Below are 20,267 nucleotides of genomic sequence, written 5' to 3' on the forward strand. Positions count from 1 at the left end.
GTGTATATAGGGATCGTGTCAATCTCTTCAGCATCAACTATGGTCTGAAGACGGCGCATTGAAGCGCCGAAACTGGTAGCTATAAAATAAATAAAATCGTAAGGACGGCTACTAGCGTTTCATTTTTTTTACAATAGTAGACGGCTGTGGTCTTCAAGACATCCTGTCAAAAGGATGGACATACAAAAACGTGTCTACCCTATTGTTTTCATAAACCATTGTCAGTGCACAAAGATAAGAAGTTTATCACTTGTCAAACAATTGGAACATTTAAAAAAATACATTTATCAATAATTTAATTCACCCCCCACATATAAGGGCTCCTCTTCAGACAGACAGAAATAAAAATTTATAATATAAAAAAAGGAATAGCTTCCTAATGCTCTGCAAAAGTATACTAATTTGGTCCCGAACCGGCTTTTGGCTTCTCTGACTATCTTCAGGTGACAACTGAATGTCGCAAACAAAGATAAACACGATGTGCGTCATACGCATAAATTATCTGCAAAGAAGATACAAAAAAAAAAAAAACAAAATGTTTACATAGGAAACAAATTGCAACTATTAAATGAACTAAAGAAGGAGGTAAACAAAATTTTTATGTGGACACACATTTAACAAATGATGAGGAATTATAAAAGCTTTGTTTACCCATTTTTTAGTTAATTTAATTATTGTAATTTTCTCCTAGGTAACTATTTTGTCATTTTTGTATCTTCTTTACAGGTAATATATGTGTAAGTCGCACATCATGTTTATTCGTTTGCGAAATTCAGTTGTCACCTGAAGTGGCCTGAGAAGCCAAAAGCAGCTTCGTGACCCAATAAATATAATTTTGCGGAACATTAGAAAGAGTTTTTCTCTGTGATATTAGTATCATGTTCTGCCAAGCACCAACGGAAAATTCAGTTAATTCTGAACTTTATTACTATAAATAGCTTTATTTTCTGTAAACGGAACAGCGCGGTTTCTGTGTATTTAAAGAACATCGCGAAGCCGCCGAAAGCTGTTGTATACGGGGTAATTAAACTAGGCTGTTCACTTGAGATTTTAGCGGAACTATTTAAGATACCGAAATTCCGTACTCTCTGAGTATAAATTATTGGCTGAACCGCAAATTAAAATTAAAACGTAGGAAAATGAACAAATGGGACTGGTATAAACTGAAGGAAACACACGCTGAGTGTCTGAGAGTGGGTATTAGGCAACGCGGAACTGAAACAGAGGAAAGAAATACAGTAGGATACGAATGGGTACCTTTGAAAGTCGAAATAGGGAGGGCAGCAAAGATTCACATACGTAAGGACACAAAACTTCGTAGAAATCCCTCAGTAACACAGGAAATTTTGTGTTTAAGCCGCGAGAGGCGAAGATATTAAAATGCAAAGAGTGAAGCATGTGTTATTGAATCAGATGTCTAGAAAATGAGATTGACTGAACATTATAGAGACCTTTATATATATATATATATATATATATATATATATATATATATATATATATATCACGGAAAGAGGAAGTTGTTGAAGATAAAATAGGAAATGCGGTACTACGAGAAGCATTTGAGAGATCACTGAAAGACCATAGCAGAAACAAGGCCAGGCCGCTAGCGACGACGACATTCCCACAGACTTACTGGGGTCCCTGGAAGAGCCAACCGTGACAAAGTCATTTCACCTGGTGAGACAGGAGAAATACGGTCAGACTTCAGGAAGAAATCGTTTATTACGTTTCGAAAGCAGGCGGGTGCTTACAGGTGTGAGCAGTACCGAAACATCAGTTTAAAAATATTGACACATTTTGTTCACAGAAGAGTGGAGGAAGTGATAGAAACTGACGTCGAGGAATATCAGTTTTGGGCTCCGGAGAGATGTAGAAAGACGCGAGGCAATACTGAGCCTACGACTTCTCTTAGAAAGCAGCTCAAAGAAATGTAAAACTACGTTTATAGCATCTGCAGAGTCAGAGAAAGCTTTTGGTACTGTTGAAAGGAATCTTTGGGAGCAAGATGGGAAGGAACTCGGTGAGAAATTTCGAAAAGTAATTAAAGTTCAAGGAGAAGAAATAAAAACTTCGAGGTTTGCTAATGACGTTTTAATTCTGTCGGAGACGGTAAAAAATTTGGATCTGTAGTTCAAGGGAATCAGTAGTGCCTCGAAAAGAGATTATAAGACGGATATCAGTAGAAATAAAACAATGTTATTGGAATTTAGTCGAATTAAATCGACTGATGCTGAGCGAATTAAATTAGTATATGAGACACTAAAAATATTAAATGCTTTTTGTTATTTGGGCAGGAAAATAACTGTTGATGGCCGAGGTAGAGAAGATATAAAATGTAGGCTGGGGATAGCAAGAAAAACGTTTCTGGAAAAGAGGAGTTGGTTATCACCTAATATGTATTAGGAAGTGTTTTCTGAAAGCATTTGCTTGGAGTGTTGTCTTGTACGGAAGTGAAACGTGGACATTTGGTAGTTCAGACAAGAAGATAATAGAAGCTTTAGACGTGTGCTGCTGCAGAAGAATGCTGTAGATATATGACTAAATCAAGTTACTGCTGTACTAAGAGAGTTGTTCCGAAAGAGACGAATTCAATGGCATTTCACTATTGAAAATCTGGTTATTTGTTTCAGAGTAGTGGCAATACTTATAAATTAGATGTTATCTGTTCCGAACATGAAACTGTTCGCTGCCTTGTACTGAAACTGGTGATTTCATACTCAAATAAAGCAACACTTCACGTCGGATGTGGAGTAACAGAGCGTTCACCACCGCGGTAGCAGTATAAAACGGGCACCGAGGAGGTATTTAATTCTGTCCGTGTCGTCCACGTGTGGTCGACTGCTGGCATGAAAAAAAAAAAACTTATTCACAAGGCAAGAGAAACTGGGTATGCTACTTCTTTTGGAAAGAAGCAGGAGAAACGCGAAGAGAACAATTGCATTTTGTACGCACGGTGGTATCCGGTTAGACAGTGTCCAACAAGAACGAAAATTCAGCGAATGTGCGAAAAATCGTTTTGGTGGGGCACTGGAATATTACGCGGAGAATAAGGAGCTAGCCTGAAGCGAGCGGAGCGAGCGAAATAGATGGCCTGACAGCCGTTGCTCGTAATTCACTTGTTAACTGCAGAGAAAATGCGAGTGCCTCCGGAATAAACGAGGCCAAGATTTAAATAATTACGAGAATGCAGCCGGGTGACGTCGTCGATATTTCGACAGGAGCACACACTGCCATTTTCAAGGCAGAACTGCACCAAGAAAGCGTTGTACAACGAAGTTTAGTACCTCGGTTAGCAGAGCAATTACACACACACACACACACACACACACACACACACACACACACAAATGGTTCAAATGGCTCTGAGCACTATGGGACTTAACTTCTGAGGTCATCAATCCCCTAGAACTTAGGACTACTTAAAACTAACTAACCTAAGGACATCGCACACATCCATGCCCGAGGCGGGATTCGAACCTGCGACAGTGGCGGTCGCGCGGTTCCAGACTGTAGCGCCCAGAACCGCTCGGCCACACCGGCCGGCACACAGACACACACAAAGACTGTAATCACTAGCGCCACCATACAACCAAAGATGACCGACATAAGAGTCACCGATAGTGAAAATTAATAACCAACGTGTAATCTGTTTTTTGACAAGGGAGAGGGCAGGATACGACGCGGAATTTAAAGAAAAACCTCATCCTGTATTTATAGGAACGAAGTAGGAGTGCCTGTGTTATTGCATTTCCGAAGGAACGTTGTATAGTACTTCGTAATAACAGAGGCATTGCCCCTTCGCATTTATTCGGCAATACCAGGCTACCGACTATCAATAAATATTGCCTCTCTGGACATGAACATACATAACGTACGAGTGCAGGTTGTGTGACACATTTACGACGGCATATGCGAGTCTGGGTCTGGCGGCGATTCGCGCACGGATAGCCGATGCAGCTAAGCCGACCGCTCGCTTAAAGCAGGAAATCTGGGTTCGAGCCCCGGTCTGGCACGAATTTTCATTGTCTTCATTCAAATACACAAGTGGTGATCCATATTCGCATTTGCGAATATATACCGTGCGACTGCTACGGTCGCAGCTTCGAATCCTGCCTCGGCCATGGATGTGTGTGATGTCCTTAGGTTAGTTAGGTTTAAGTAGTTCTAAGTTCTAGGGGACTAATGACCACAGCAGTTGAGTCCCATAGTGCTCAGAGCCATTTGAACCATTTTTTTTGCGAATATATTTCCTGCCTCTGTTTGTAACGGTTACGTACTAATGTCAACTGATTTCTTAATTATACTATTCCAGTAGCTGGAAGTGCATGATTGATCTCCATGTCGTTATACTCCATAGATGACCAGTGCTAAGGCAACGTTTCGCAATGGCGGATTTGCTCAGCTGTCGTGAGGGTGTGGGGTGTGTAACTCCTATGGTCGGTACACTGGTCTTCCACAGTGTTAATCGACTGCCAAAAAAAAAAAAAAAAAAAAAAAAAAAAAAAAAAAAAAAAAAAAAAAAAAAAAAAAAGAAAAAAAAGTGGGTGTGTGGGTTTGTGAGGTGTCTGCTGTTTGTCCCAAAGAACAGACACCATGTATATAATTAAGGCGAGGACGGCCACTGATCTCTTCAGTGAGGTTGCACACCACGCTCGTACTTTTACGGGAAACGGCGAAATGCAGCGAGTAATGAGGAGAGAGGGCAAGGGGCACTACATTTGTGGTGTTTGGATAAGTTGGGAATATTGGTCTGAGGGGGGGCGTGCAACGGTGTTCCATGCACTTGCCATGACCAATGCGTCCGGATGGCGTATGTGCCTAATAACCAGGAGACACACGTTCGACACCCGGACTGCACAAATTTTCAACCTTCCCGTTGATTTAATCAGTGCCCACTGGCAGCTAATGTCACTAATTCCTTTACGTCTCAATATATGACTAGTCACAACTGCAAGGGATATGGAAGATACCCATTTTCCGGAACGAAAAAGGATCATAATCTAAGATAGTGGTCCAAAAACGCATTTATTACCATATTTCCAAAGTCCTGTTGGAAATGTAAGGCAGAAAAGGTCGTAACTTCGGTGCCTCCTTGGTATTGCCATCACTCACCCGGTGCACGGTTCGTCGATAGCGTAACGCACGTCTGATCTGTCTTTCACCATAACCATTTCTACGAAAGTTGAGCTCAAGATGGACTGCCACAGATAACGTGAGCCCTGTGAACCAAGGGAGAGGTACCCCTTCACGCTGAGCCGGATGTTGGCAACTGTCAGCCTGTAGATATGTCAGTGTGGACTGGCGTGCTATAAACAGCATGTCCCAATGTACCACCAACCTTGTTCCTGACCAACAAATGAGGGAAGGGAAGGTAGCCATTGAAGGGAAGGTAGCCATCCTTTTCCACCTCCATCGTGAAAGAAATATTCCGTTGGATTAATCTACATCTACACTACTGGCCATTAAAATTGCTACACCAAGAAGAAATGCAGATGATAAACGGGTATTCATTGGACAAATATGTGATTACATTTTCACGCAGTTTGGGTGAATAGATCCTGAGAAATCAGTACCCAGAACTACCAACTCTGGCAGTAATAACGGCCTTGATACGCCTGGGCATTCAGTCACACACAGCTTGGATGGTGTGTACAAGTACAGCTGCCCATGCAGCTTCAACACGATACCACAGTTCATAAAGAGTAGTGACTGGCGTATTGTGACGAGCCAGTTGCTCGGGCACCATTGACCAGACGTTTTCAGTTGGTGAGAGATCTGGAGAATGTGCTGGCCAGGGCAGCAATCGAACATTTTCTGTATCCAGAAAGGCCCGTACAGGACCTTCAACATGCGGTCGTGTATTATTCTGCTGAAATGTAGGGTTTCGCAGGGATCGAAGGAAGTATAGAGCCACGGGTCGTAACACATCTGAAATGTAACGTCCACTGTTCAAGGTGCCGTCAATGAGAACAAGAGGTGACCGAGACGTGTAACCAGTGACATCCCATACTATCACGCCGGGTGATACGCCAGTATGGCGATGACGAATACGCGCTTCCAATGTGCGTTCACCGGGATGTCGCCAAACACCGATGCGACTATCATGATGCTGTAAACAGAATCTGGATTCATCCGGAAAAATGGCTTTTTGCCATTTGTGCATCCAGGTTCGTCGTTGAGTACACGATCGCAGACGGTCCTGTCTGTGATGCTGCGTCAAGAGTAACCGCAGCCATGTTCTCCGAGCTGATAGTCCATGCTGCTGCAAACGCCGTCGAACTGTTCGTGCAGATGGTTGTTGTCTTGCAAACGTCCCCATCTGTTGACTCAGGGATCGAAACGTGGCTGCACGATCCGTTACAGCCATGCGAATAAGATGCCTGTCATCTAGACTGCTAGTCTTACGAGCCCGTTGGGATCCAGAATGGCCCTCCGTATTACCCTCCTGAACCCACCGATTCCATATTCTGGTAACAGTCATCGGATCTCGACCAACGCGAGCAGCAATGTCGCGATACGATGAACCGCAATCGCGATTGGCTACAATCCGACCTTTATCAAAGTCGGAAACGTGATGGTACGCATTTCTCCTCCTTACACGAGGCATCACAACAATGTTTCACCAGGCAACGCCGGTCAACTGCTGTTTGTGTATGCGAAATCGGTTGGAAACTTTCCTCATGTCAGCACGTTGTAGGTGTCGCCACGGGCGCCAGCCGTGTGTGAATGCTCTGAAAAGCTAATCATTGGCATATCACAGCATCTGCTTCCTGTTGGTTAAATTTCGCGTCTGTAGCACGTCATCTTCGTGGTGTAGCAATTTTAAAGGTCAGTCGTGTACATCATTACAATGCAATTTACAATTAAGTGCCTGGTAAAAGGTTCATCGAACCACTTTCAAGCTACTTCTCTACCGTTCCACTCCTGAACAGAGCGCGGGAAAAATGAACATTTAAATATTTTCGTACGAGGTCAGATATTTCTTATTTTGTTATGATGATAATTCCTCCCTGTGTAGGTGGGTGCCAAAAAAATATCTTCACATTCTGAGAAGAAAGCTGGTGATCGAAATATCGTGAGATCATCCTGCCGCAAGGAAAAACGCCTTGTTTTAATTATTAACACCCAAACTGGCCTATCATTGCCGTGGCTCTCTCTCTTTCCTGTTTCGCGATAGTAAAAATCGAGATGCTCTTAATGAAATTCAGGTGTTCTAAAAACTCGTCCAGATTATAAATAGAGATCGATGTGTTCGTTCAAATACTGTATGGAATCCTGCTCCTTCCCCTGTCAAAAAACAAAGGGACACAGATAATGCTACCTCTGCTATTGGTTAATGCTGACTCTTCTGTTCGTTATTAATTTTCAGTATCGATAACTTCTGACATCGGTCATCGTTGGTTGTGTGATGGTGCTAGTATTTATACACACACACCCCCACACGCACACACAGAGAGAGAGAGAGAGAGACAGACAGACAGACATTGTGTGTGTGTGTTTTATCTTTCCGAAATTGCTCTGCAAACCGAAGTATTAAATTCCTTTACACTGTGCCTCCTTGCTCCTGTTTTGCCTTGAAAATGAGAGGGTGCGCTCAGGTCGAAATATCGGCAGTTGTCGACGACGTCACCCAACTGCGTTCTCATAAGTTATTTGAATATTGTATAAGCCAGGAGAAATTCAGGTCACACGAGTCCAAGGTTTTCTTCAGTTTGCGCACAAACAGCTTCCATCCTGTTACGTCACTTGACCAGTAGATTAATAAACAGGTTTCCGAAACGACACATGGAATTCTGACACTAGGTTCTGGTGCGACTTCGTGACAACAGGTTATTTCCTCAAGTATTATTTTTACCTTTAAAAATTATAGAAAGCTGAACGTAGGAAGAATGTTGTATGGGGCGTATGACAGTCGGCTCTGGCACACTGAACGAAGGAGGCAGTGGAGTGTTAACGTTTGCTGTTGGGTTACTGGAGACGACGTGAGTGCTCCTTACAATGGTTAAAAAGACTTTACGGGTAAAATATACGCATAATTTCTTATTGAAGTGTTGATGTAAGTGGCAGTAATACGATGGTTGCCTGACTCACTTCTCGCTTGTGGCTAGGGTAGCGCTTTCGCTTGGCAGAACGTGCCTCATTGGACACTACTGGACTGACATTTCGCAGGCAGACTGAAAGATGTAGTCGAAGCAGAAGGTCCCACGAGCCGAGAGGACTCAGAATATCGCATTGTTGCAGGTAGTGCAATGATATCCATTTTGAAGAGCGACACGTCGTTGAAATTACTGTATTGAAGTCATAAATATCCACAAAGTAGATATTTACAGAGATTTTAGATGGGCACGACTAGGTAAGATAGATGAAAAAAAAGTAGAGACAGACAACCGAATGAAATTGTAGAGTGAAGAAAAATAAGAAGGATAATTACAAAACATTTGGAATTAGGAATCTTAGGACTAACAGCTGACTGGAGAAAGAAAACTGTAAATAACACCATTATGTCTAACCATTTCGACAGAAAGTTGTTCTAAAAAGCCCAGGAAAAATCCAAGGAACACACATAATCATTGAGAGTTTGCGTTCTGTATCAAAAAACATGTGTTGTCACTGTCAGTACCTCTGCTGACTGGCCTTCAAAGGTGTGTTTAGTATCATCCGTTAATTGAATGAATGTTTACAAATATCTCTTCAGAATTCTACTTCCTCCTGTAACATATAACACACAGTAGTAAAATGAGTTACAATTTTGCTTTCAGTAAGTGGCCACCGCATTCTTGGTTGTAATATTGCTGGCCATTCTGTTTCAGAGGGCTGAAAGTAGTTGTAATTTAATTATATTCTCTATTTCTACAGTTATTAGTTTGCCAAATGTGCAGAAATGTTTAGGGTGAATTATACTAAAAGAAACAGCTTCATGCAGTTCGGAAATACTTGTACGTTATACAGCATATGTTGTTCAGTTAGTGCTCTCAATGAATTTTGAATGGCAGTTCCAGAGTCATAATGTATGAAGCAAAACTGTCGTCGATAGATAGTTTGAAAGGATGCTCACCTTCTTTGTATTTGTACTGGTCAGTAATTTCCTGCCGATCTTTGTCTCCGTTCGGGTCAAAGATCCACGGCGCTTTCGTTAGTATCATGCGACCAATGCTGAAACAGATAAACGGAGACATGTTAACATTTTTCGATTTTTCATTCACCATACATCATTCAGCCGTAATATTATTAATTTCCAACTATGATAAAATTACTCGTTTAGCCATTATTTTAGAACAAATAAAGATTTTTAGATGTTAATATATATCGCTCTCTGGCATTCTACGCGTTGTAGAAGACGGAGGCGACTGCTTTCTAGCGCTAGGCGACATGCACTGAGGCGACACCTGCTAATATCGTGTCCGACTTTCTTTTGTCCACAGTACTGCAGCAACTCGGCTTGGGATGGGTGCACCAATCGCTGGGAGTCCCCTGCGGAATATACTGAGCCATGCTGCCCGTATAACTGTCCATAACCGCGAAAGGTTTGCCAGAGTAGGATTATGTGCACTAGCTGAGCTCCCCATTATGTCGGACAAGTTTTCGGTGGGATTCATCTAGGGCGATCTGTTTGGCCAGATTATTCACTCGTATTATGCAGATTGTATTTCAAACCAATTGTGAACAATTGTGACCCGGTGACATGGCGCGTTGTCATCCATAAAAATTCCGTCGTTGTTTGGCTGTAAATGGTCTCCAAGTAGCCGAAAACAACCATCTATAGTCAATGGTCGGTTGAGTTGGACCAGAGGGTCCAGTCCATTGCGCGTAAACACGGTTCAGACCATTATGGAGCCACAACCAGCTTGCCCGGTACCGTGTTGACAACTTGGGTGCGTGGCTTCGTGGCATCTGATTAGGGCGCGGTTTTCAAGTCGTCTAGGGTACAAAATATAGGATATGTAAAAGGGAAAAGGTAAAAAAAAACCATGGGTCACACAAGAAATGATTTCCAAGATGGAGGAGAGAAGAAAATTGAAAAACAAGAACACTGAAGATGCAAGAATGATATACCGAAGGTTAAATAACGAACTGCGAAGAGAAACAGAGCAGGCTAGGAGAAAATGGCTAAAAGAGGAATGTGATGAAATTGAAGAACTGGACAGGAAGGGAAGATACGACTTACTATACAACAGAGTAAAGACTATGACATGGGAACAAAACAGAGCAGGAAGTGCTACTATGGAAATTTTGAGTAAAGACGAAGAGGTAGTGTACAAAGATCGTGACGATGTCCTCCAGAGATGGGAAGAATATATAAAAGAGCTATATGACACAAATAGCAAACCAGAAACTCTGGAACTTGAATCACACAACAGTGTAAGTGATGAAGAGAAAGGACTGACCATCATAATGGAAGAAGTAAAGTCTGCCATTGCTGCAATGAAAAATGGCAAAGCAGTAGGTACAGATAGAATACCGGGAGAAACACTAAAATGCTTGAACCACAATGGAATAAGATAAATATTGAGGTTATGTAATAAAATATATGACAGTGGTGAATGGCCTGAGGACTTTTTGACAACAGTAATGATTCCATTACCGAAAAAACAAGGAACCAAGAAATGCAGCGAGCACAGGACAGTCAGCCTCATTTCACATGCAGCCAAAGTGATGTTAAGAATAATTAATAAAAGACTTGAAAAAGTAATGTAGGAGAATCTCGGCGAGGAGCAGTTTCGCTTTAGACGGAATACGGGCACCAGAGATGCAATAGGGCTCCTACGAATCTTGGAAGAAAGGTTTATTGAAAAAGAAAGAGACCTATATATGTGCTTCATCGATTTAGAAAAGGCATTTGACAATGTGGTTTGGGACAAGCTGGCGACTATTATGAGGGAAAAGAGAGTGGAATGGAACACCAGAAGACTTATAAACTCATTATACCTTAATCAAAAAGTTTCAGTTAAAGTGAGAGGAGAAAGTACAAACTGGATCAGACTAGGGAAAGGAGTAAGACAAGGATGCTGTTTATCACCTACACTTTTCAACCTGTACTTGGAAAATATGATTGACCAATGCTCATTAGATGACAAAGGAGTAGAAATTGGAGGAAGAAGAGTAGGGTGCTTGAGATTTGCTGATGACATGGTCCTTCTAGCCACAGGGGAAAAAGAATTATAGGATTTGGTGGACACCATTGCAACTAACGGGAAAAAATATGGAATGAAAATTAACACAAATAAAACAAAAGTATTGGCAATAGGAGGAAATAAGGAAATAAAAATTGTGCTGAATGGAGATATACTAGAACAGGTGCAAAATTTTAAGTATCTTGGAAGCAGGATAGACACCGACTGGAAGTGCACCACAGAAATTAAAACAAGGATAGCAATGGCAAAAGAGGCGTTTTATAAGAAAAGGAGAATCTTCTGCAGCGGCCTGGACAGAGAACTCAGAAAGAGACTCATAAAATGACTTGTATGGAGTGTTCTTCTATATGGCGCTGAAACATGGACTATGAGGAAAAAAGACAGAGAAAGGCTGGAGGCTTTTGCGATCTGGACATGGCGGAAGATGGAAAGAATAAATTGGATGGACAGAGTAAAAAATGAAGAGGTACTGAGAAGAGTGGGAGAGAAAAGACAGTTACTAGATGCAATAAAGAGAAGAAAAAGAAATTGGATTGGGCATGTATATGGAGAAAGAATGACGGACTGATAAAAACAGTTTTAGAAGGTTATGTAGAACGGAAAAGGAAGCGAGGAAGGAAGAGATCCACATGCTGGAAGACATGATGGACGGTACAACATACAGCAGCCTTAAGAAGGAAGCAATGGATCGCAGAAAATGGAGAGGGAAAGGACCTGCTAATATAGCAGATAACTGATGATGATGATGAGGGTCCAACCGATACGTTCACGAGCCGACTTGAGGCACTGCAGCCGATGCCAGCAGTTAGCAAAGGCACTCGCGTGGGTCGTCTACTGCCACAGACCATTACGCCCAAATTTCGTCGCACTTTCTTCACGGATACGTTCGTCGTCAATTGATTTCTACCATTATTTCACTCAGTACTGCTATTCTCTTAGCACTGACAAGTCTACGCGAACGCCGCTGCTCTCGGTCGTAAAGTGAAGACTGTCGACCATTGCGTTGTCCATGGTGAGAGATAAGCCCTGAAATATGGTATTCTGGGCCCACTCTTGACTCTGCGGATCTCGGAATACTGAATACCTTGCACCTAGTTGCAAACACCATTCCGAGTTCAAAGCATGTTAACTCCCCGTCGTGCGGCCATAATCACATCGGAAACCTTTTCACATGAATCACCTCAGTACGAACGACAGCTGCGGTAGTGCACCCTCGTTTGTACCTTGTATACGCGATACTATCGCCATCTGCATATGTGCATATCACTATTCGATTACTGTCATCAGCGCAGTGTGTTATTATTCTGAATAAGCACTTATCGTCCTTCAAGTAATTGTAAAAAAGTTATATTTATTAGGTACAAGTACAACAGGTCACGATCTGAGTGAAATTATGTAGTCCTAAATTTGTAGCAGTAGCAAAGAGGAGAGAATGAATGGTTGTTTCCTGCTAATAAGAGTACGAGTAGAGAGCTAAAACTAATAATTTACACCATCATCCGACTGCCTTCGTGTAGGATAGGAGTCCAGAGCCCCCAAAAACGAGGAACATGCGGTAAGGTCGACGGGAATGTTGAAATAAACACGCTAGTTTATGTTCATGGAAAACTACACTACTGGCCATTAAAACTGCTACACCAAGAAGAAATGCAGATGATAGACGGGTATTCATTGCACAAATGTACTAGAACTGACATCTGATTACATTTTCACGCAATTTGGGTGCATAGATCCTGGGAAATCAGTACCCAGAACAACCAGCCCTGGCCGTAATAACGGCCTTGATACGCCTGGGGCCGGCCGGAGTGGCCGAGCGGTTAAAGGCGCTACAGTCTGGAACCGCACGACCGCTACGGTTGCAGGTTCGAATCCTGCCTCGGGCATGGATGTGTGTGATGTCCTTAGGTTAGTTAGGTTTAAGTAGTTCTAAGTTCTAGGGGACTTATGACCACAGCAGTTGAGTCCCATAGTGCTCAGAGCCAATTGAACCATTTTTTGATACGCCTGGGCATTGAGTCAAACAGAGCTTGGATGGCGTGTACAGGTACAGCTGCCCATACAGGTTTAACACGATACCACAGTTCATCAAGAGTAGTGACTGGCGAATTGTGACGAGCGAGTTGTTCGGACACCATTGACCAGACGTTTTCAATTGGTGAGAGGTCTGGTGAATATGTTGGCCAGAGCAGCAGTCGAACATTTTATGTATCCAAAAAGGCCCGTACAGGACTTGTAACATGCGGTCGTGCATAATCCTGCTGAAATATAGGGTTTTACAGGGATCGAATGAAGGGTAAACCCACGGGTCGTAACACATCTGAAATGTAACGTCCACTGTTCAAAGTGCCGTCAATGCGAACAAGAGGTGACCGAGACGTGTAACCAGTGGCACCCCATACCATCACGCCGGGTGATACGCCAGTATGACGATGACGAATACACGCTTCCAAAGTGCGTTCACTGCCATGTCGCCAAACACGGATGCGACCATCGTGATGCTGTAAACAGAACCTGGATTCATCCGAAAAAATGACGTTTTGCCATTCGTGCACCAAGGTTCGTCGTTCAGTACACCATCGCAGGCGCTTGTGTCTGTGATGTAGCGTCAACGGTAACCGCAGCCACGGTCTCCGAGCTGATAGTCCATGCTGCTGCAAACGTCGTCGAACTGTTCGTGGAGATGGTTGTTGTCTTGCAAACGTCCCCATCTGCTGACTCAGGGATCGAGACGTGGCTGCACGATCCGTTTCAGCCATGCGGATAAGATGCCTGTCATCTCGACTGCTAGTGATACGAGCCCGTTGGGACCCAGCACGGCATTCCGTATTACCCTCCTGAACCCAGCGATTCCATATTCTGCTAACAGTCATTGGATCTCGACCAACGCGAGCAGCAATGTCGTGATGCGATAAACCGCAATCGCGATAGGTTACAATCCGACTTTTATCAAAGTCGGAAACGTGATGGTACGCATTTCTCCTCCTTACACGAGGCATCACAACAACGTTTCACCAGGCAACGCAGGTCAACTGCTGTTTGTGCATGAGAAATCGGTTGGAAACTTTCCTCATGTCAGCACGTTGTAGGTGTCGCCACCGGCGCCAGCCTTGTGTGAATTCTCTGAAAAGGTAATCATTTGCATATGACAGCATCGTCTTCCTGTCGGTTAAATTTCGCGTCTGTAGCACGTCATCTTCGTGGTGTAGAAATTTTAATTGCCAGCAGTGTAGGTGAGTAGACCAAAACCAGAAATACCCCCGAGATATTAAAAACCCATCTCCTTCACACAATGGGGATTGTACACTTTGTTTTGTGGTTGTTCCATTGGATGCCGTGCGTCATCCAAAAAGAGTCAGAACCATGACTAGTCGGACCACAGCCAGTGACTGTCGAGTTTGTCTATTGTTTGGACCAAGAAGACGTGTAGCTTTATGATTCTTTGTGGACAATGACGTTTTGCGAGGTATCCATCCCAAATGTGCATTGGATGCAGTTTCCTTTGCTGTGTTCTCTCTGCAACTCGTTGAGATGGACCTCCATCCATTGACAACAGCCTTTCCTGTAGGGTTTGAAACCAATTGTCATACACCAACAAATCGGCTAATACGTTCACGGTTGAACATTGTCAAGAGCAGATGTAGTAGCCCTAGCAGATATAGTAGCTCTCTTGTGCCATTCTTACACGTCTTCACATCGAAACATCTTAGTGCTCTTATTCCATGAAACCGACTGCCACATACACACCACCTCACTGATATGACTAACGCCAGGCGGTGGAAGGTCATGTGACTCCTGGTATCATTTCTACACCACTTACAGCCCTCTAAGGGAACCAGTGTTGTCTGACAACTAATGCGACTCTTTTAATGATGCGGTGAAGACTCCGTTAGCTGCTGGTGAATATTTCTGGTTTTATGATCGTTATCCGTGGAACTTTTATGTTTCTGACGCTGATCACAGGATAAAAAAGTTTCTGAAGGAGTATTTCATTAGTTAATGTGTTCATCGCGAGGGCCTCGCGGCGGGCAGACCGGTCGCCTGGTGCTAGCTTTTTTTTAAATTGATACTGCTTCGGAGACTTGCGTGGCGATGAGGGCGAAATGATGATGAAGACAACACAACACCCACTTCCAAAGCGGCGAGAATCTCAGACCTGGAGGGAAGCCGAACCCAGGGCTCTCGCTTGGCATTCTTCCGTGTTGACCACTCACTTATGGGAGGTGGACGTTTCACTAGTCAAACAATGTAAACCCAAAAATCCAGTTCGAGAGTGTCCATAGTCGGCATCAGAGACTGCTGCTTTCCTTTTGCGATGTATTGCTCACCGCGAGGTGGCGGCCATGGAGCGCCGACGTCTTCTAAGGATGAAAAGACAGACCGGAGAGGGACAGTGTGACACGAGCAGGTGAACGCGTGTCACGCGAGCAGGTGAATGTGCCGATTTACACGCCAAGCGTGCCTCACTCGAATTTGGACTTAGACTGAGCAATGACGTTAGGTATTATTAACCTGCCGTGTATGGATCTGTATGGAGATACGGAGCTTGGCATGAAGGAAACTCCACATAGTGGTGGGCTGAATTGGCCGCTGTAACCGCGATGGGCTGTGTCATTATGTGGCCCGCAAAAGTAAAATAGGGTGGATGCTCTGCGTCTTTAGGTGTTGTCACCGTGGAAGCCGCTTTGGCTGCTGGAAAGTTATTTTTTTATGAGGTTGAATAAAAGTGTACGCCACTTTGTTATGATAAAGGTGAGCATTTGCACATTTGTAAGACTTTGTTCATTCCCCGTGTTTAAATTCTTTCGGCCGGCCGAAGTGGCCGTGCGGTTAAAGGCGCTGCAGTCTGGAACCGCAAGACCGCTACGGTCGCAGGTTCGAATCCTGCCTCGGGCATGGATGTTTGTGATGTCCTTAGGTTAGTTAGGTTTAACTAGTTCTAAGTTCTAGGGGACTAATGACCTCAGCAGTTGAGTCCCATAGTGCTCAGAGCCATTTTAAATTCTTTCAGTGGATTTTGACCTGTTCATAACAGCAGTGACTTCTATTACCGTTATCTGAATTGCTGCTGGCTGCACTTGAAAGACAAGGGTTTTATTATTATATGCTCTGTAAAACTTGTTTTAAAGCATTTGTGTGATTGGTATTTTATTGAGCTATCTTAAGCGGTGACGAGCTTATTGCAACAGATCCTTACTTAATTATTTTAATTTGCAATAACCGTTCGCAAATTGTTTTGCTATTGCTCGGATAATGCTAGAGCTACATTTCTTCCAAATAAATTAACTGCTGAGTACTTTTCAGCGGCGTAATTACCCAGCACCATGTGTCTTTTATATAAAGCTGCTTATTTCAGATAGTTCTTAGCCATCAAAGTATTCTTTAATAATAATTGCTGTAATTATGTACAACAATTCTGAGCTCGGTGTGGGTTGTGAGCTTTTAAAATAACTGTATTTGTTACTACACGTGTGCTCATTCCTTTTTTAGAAGTTACCAGTACCTATCTGTATCCGGACTGTTCATGATACTGCAGATGGCATAACATGGGGCTTGGGGGCCACGTTGTGCTCGTTTTCTAATTGCTTTGTAATTATTAATGTTGTTTGTTTGCAGATATTTAATACATCTAAGGTACTGTAATTAAATGTTGTGATTTTAAATTTGCTGCGTCTGGGTTACGTTCCTAGCACTCCCGAGTTTGAACGTAATTTCGACCTTTCTCTTGTGTTTATGATCGTTCTTGAGGTGCTTTGTACTTGCTTGAAGTTAAGTGCTAAATTAATACATATACAAAATTTTGTCTCAAGGAAGCCTTACTTTTTCATGCTGTACTATTTTGATGAAAAGGGAGGCATAGTTCAAGTTTACCATGGAAATGGAAAATGAGAACGGAATATCCTTCACGGATGTCTGACTTATGATACAGACCGCAGAAACGGACAAATAGAAAATTTTTCGAAAAGTTAAGCGTAGGGGACAGACAGACATTTACACAAAAACTCCATCATCCACACAAAAATATGGTTGCCAATAAAATTCTGGTGGGCAGATACAAAAGAGTTTCGACACTAGAACATCTACAAGCCAAAGTAAATAATCTGAAATAGAATTTTCAAAACTATATGTAACTTTCAGTAAAAGAAATAAATAGTGTTCTGCGCTCAAATAATTATGCACCTAAAGACATTTTATCGACGAGTACATGGAGAAACCATAAAATATGTAGACATAAGGCCAATTTTAATAGGAAACAAAAAACCATGAAATATATGCAGACAGTAGTATTAATAAATGAGTTTAATCTCTGAGTGACGAATCGTTGTCAAAAATTATGGCTGATTAACTCTACTGATCAAGTGAAAACTTTTGCCACACCGTAGTTTGACCTTATGCTGCTCTCCTGTGTCTGAACTGCCAATCGGCAATACTAAGTGGAGCCAGGAACACATCTGAAGATGTCCAATACAGATCTTGACGAAACTTTATCTACAAAAAAGTTTAAAACGATTTTAATATTGAGCCATGGACTCTTTCGATATCTGATCGAAACGGAACTGTTACCTCTCTGCTGGTCACCAAGCAATGTTCTGCTTGGCATCCCATCAGGGGGCATACTCATGGTCTGGCACGTCGTCTTAAGCCTCTCTGGATCAGCGTGGTCTCGGTCATTGCCATCGAGCAGCTCCGATTGCGGGTTACGTGGGATCTGATGGCTGCAAACACTGCCTGGACCAGGTCGTATTTTGAATGCAAGTACAAATGGTTCAAATGGCTCTGAGCACTATCGGACTTAACATCTGAGGTCATCAGTCCCCTAGGACTTAGAACTACTTAAACCTAACTAACCTAAGGACATCACACACAACCATGCCTGAGGCAGGATTCGAACCTGCGACCGTAGTAGTCACGCGGTTCCGGACTGACGCGCCTAGAACCGCTCGGCCACCGCTGCCCGCTTGAATGCAAGTCTGAATTTTCAGATTCACTTTGGTGGGAAACACGTTGCTCCAAAACCAGTATGGCCCTGGTTTCACCCTGCTGTTAATTACCTGCACATACACAGGCAGAGTGGTGCGGTGGAAGCAGATGGTCTTCATTGGTGAGCATCTTATTCGCTGCTGTACGGTGTTCTGTATTGTAGGCTTACGCCTACTCTACTAGCAACACACATTACATCCGAGTTATGCAGACAGTTGGCTTTCTAGCAGATGACACATGAGGGCTGCCACATTACATATGGGCACCAGATGGCAAACTAAGCGCCGACAGGGAACGTTGGCACACAAACATCTGTCTTACACCAACCACGTGGCAAGAAGCAAGACAAACTGTATCCTTGCTGCTGGGGGATGTACGCAGGCCGGCGGCCAGTTTATTCCAAGTGAGCTTCGTGGTCAAGGAGTCGATGGCACTCTCATTTCTTCTATCAGGAACTCAGAGCCAGCACTACGCCGTCATCACTATCTATGGCGGCCTACGCACCCCACTACGTCTGATGTGGCCTTCTGGGCCGAAGATCTTCTTCTTCTTCTGTAGTTGTGAATCCAAGGATTGGTTTGCAACAGCTACAATGGCAGCTTGGCTCCATTCTGTGCGTCTTTCAGCTTTTCTCTTCATTTCTTTATAGGCGTTATATCCCACATATTTCACGATTTGATCCGTGTACCTCAGTCGTGGTCTTCCTCTTGGTCTTTTTCCCTCGACATATCCCTCTGTGATTGTGTTCAGGAGTCCTTTATGTCTTAATAGATGGCCTGTAAATTGCACTCTTCTTTTAACAATGAAACTCCAGAAGCTTCTCTTCTCACCTGCCGAAGATATGGACACCATTATTGTGACTGGCCATTGGGGAAGATAAAATGTTCTATTGCTCACTGTCAGTATCATGAAGCACTTACATTTTTGTCACACCTTCTGAACGTTGACTGTGGCTCGCCCTCTAGGGTCGTTAACCAAGTGCACATTTCTTACTACCTATGGTAGTGTGATATTCTTACTCGAAGTCTTCACACGAAAAGTTCCAAGGATCCGGGAGACTGTGACAGTCTCGGTCGCAATATCAATATCTCATAAGTGTTTCACCACAAACTTACGTAATAGTAGTTAAGGCCTTTAGGCATACAATTTTTAGTCCAGATAATGCAATTAGCTTGCTGTAGGCTCTTTGTTAAATACTCAGGTCGTAATCAATTTAAGCCAGAATGCTTCATTTGTTCGATAAGTATTCAAGGCTTAATCTTACTGACGTTTGTGTGTTTAATACTTCCTTCTGCCGGAGTTGATTGTTTAAGTTCAATGACGTTTTAAGTACATTCTAGCTGTGCGTGTTTCCCTTGAACCACCTACGGCGAATACGTTAAGGTATTTTCACTCTGAGCTCCAGATGACCACTTGCTAAGACGTGTTTACTGGCAGCTATGTCCGCGATTTACCTTAGCCTTATGTGCGCTTGTGGCCTTTACGGCTTTTGCATGGTGCATAATTCGTGGAGATTGCGAGTTGCGCTTCTAACACGTGTTCAGCGTGCAGGTAAGTTCAGTTCTTTGTCCTAATTGAGCCCACTACGGTGTTCTGTTTTTATTATATGTACATACCTTTTTATTTCATTGCTAACAACGCAAGTGGTGTTCTTTGCTAAGAGTTCTATCTGCTTATGTTGCATATATTCAGTTAGTGGTAGCCTGCTGGGCGGTTTTTGGATTTATTGATATATCTTTTATTGTTACACATTTGTTTAATACTGTTCTTTCTCAACTGCAACTCAGTGGGATTCGGGTTCAGATTAACTGTAATTGCTCACTACTTCGCATTGAGATCAGCTGGGCTTTAGTGTGGGTGTTCTGAATCATGTTAAGCAATTATGCGTCAACAAATTTAAGCTTTTTTCGGCATCTTGTTTGTAAATGGGTGTATTTACACAATTTTGGGGCTCTGAATTCTCTGGTAAAATCTGTTTTCTCTATCACATCACTTTTCATTGTTACACAGCAGAATCAAAAACAGTACTGCCGAACATCGCCAGAATTAAAACAAACAATAAATACATATTGAACACTTACAAACTTAATAAGTACATACGGATATTATGGCAATACAAGGACTACATTAGTTCACAACACGGATCTCTTTGTG

General features: G+C 42.9%; 1 protein-coding gene across 1 annotated transcript in view; it reads right to left on the reverse strand.

Moving 5' to 3' along the window:
• The window catches only part of LOC126198551 (hemocyte protein-glutamine gamma-glutamyltransferase-like), a 394,601-nt gene that overhangs the window by 96,299 nt on the left and 278,035 nt on the right, over positions 1-20,267 (reverse strand). The window contains exon 9 of the mRNA XM_049934974.1: positions 9,059-9,156. Coding sequence (XP_049790931.1) covers positions 9,059-9,156 — 98 coding nt within the window. The remainder of the gene's footprint in view (positions 1-9,058; positions 9,157-20,267) is intronic.

Source organism: Schistocerca nitens, chromosome 8 (genome assembly GCF_023898315.1).
Source record: "Schistocerca nitens isolate TAMUIC-IGC-003100 chromosome 8, iqSchNite1.1, whole genome shotgun sequence".
Taxonomy (NCBI): Eukaryota; Metazoa; Arthropoda; class Insecta; order Orthoptera; family Acrididae; genus Schistocerca; species Schistocerca nitens.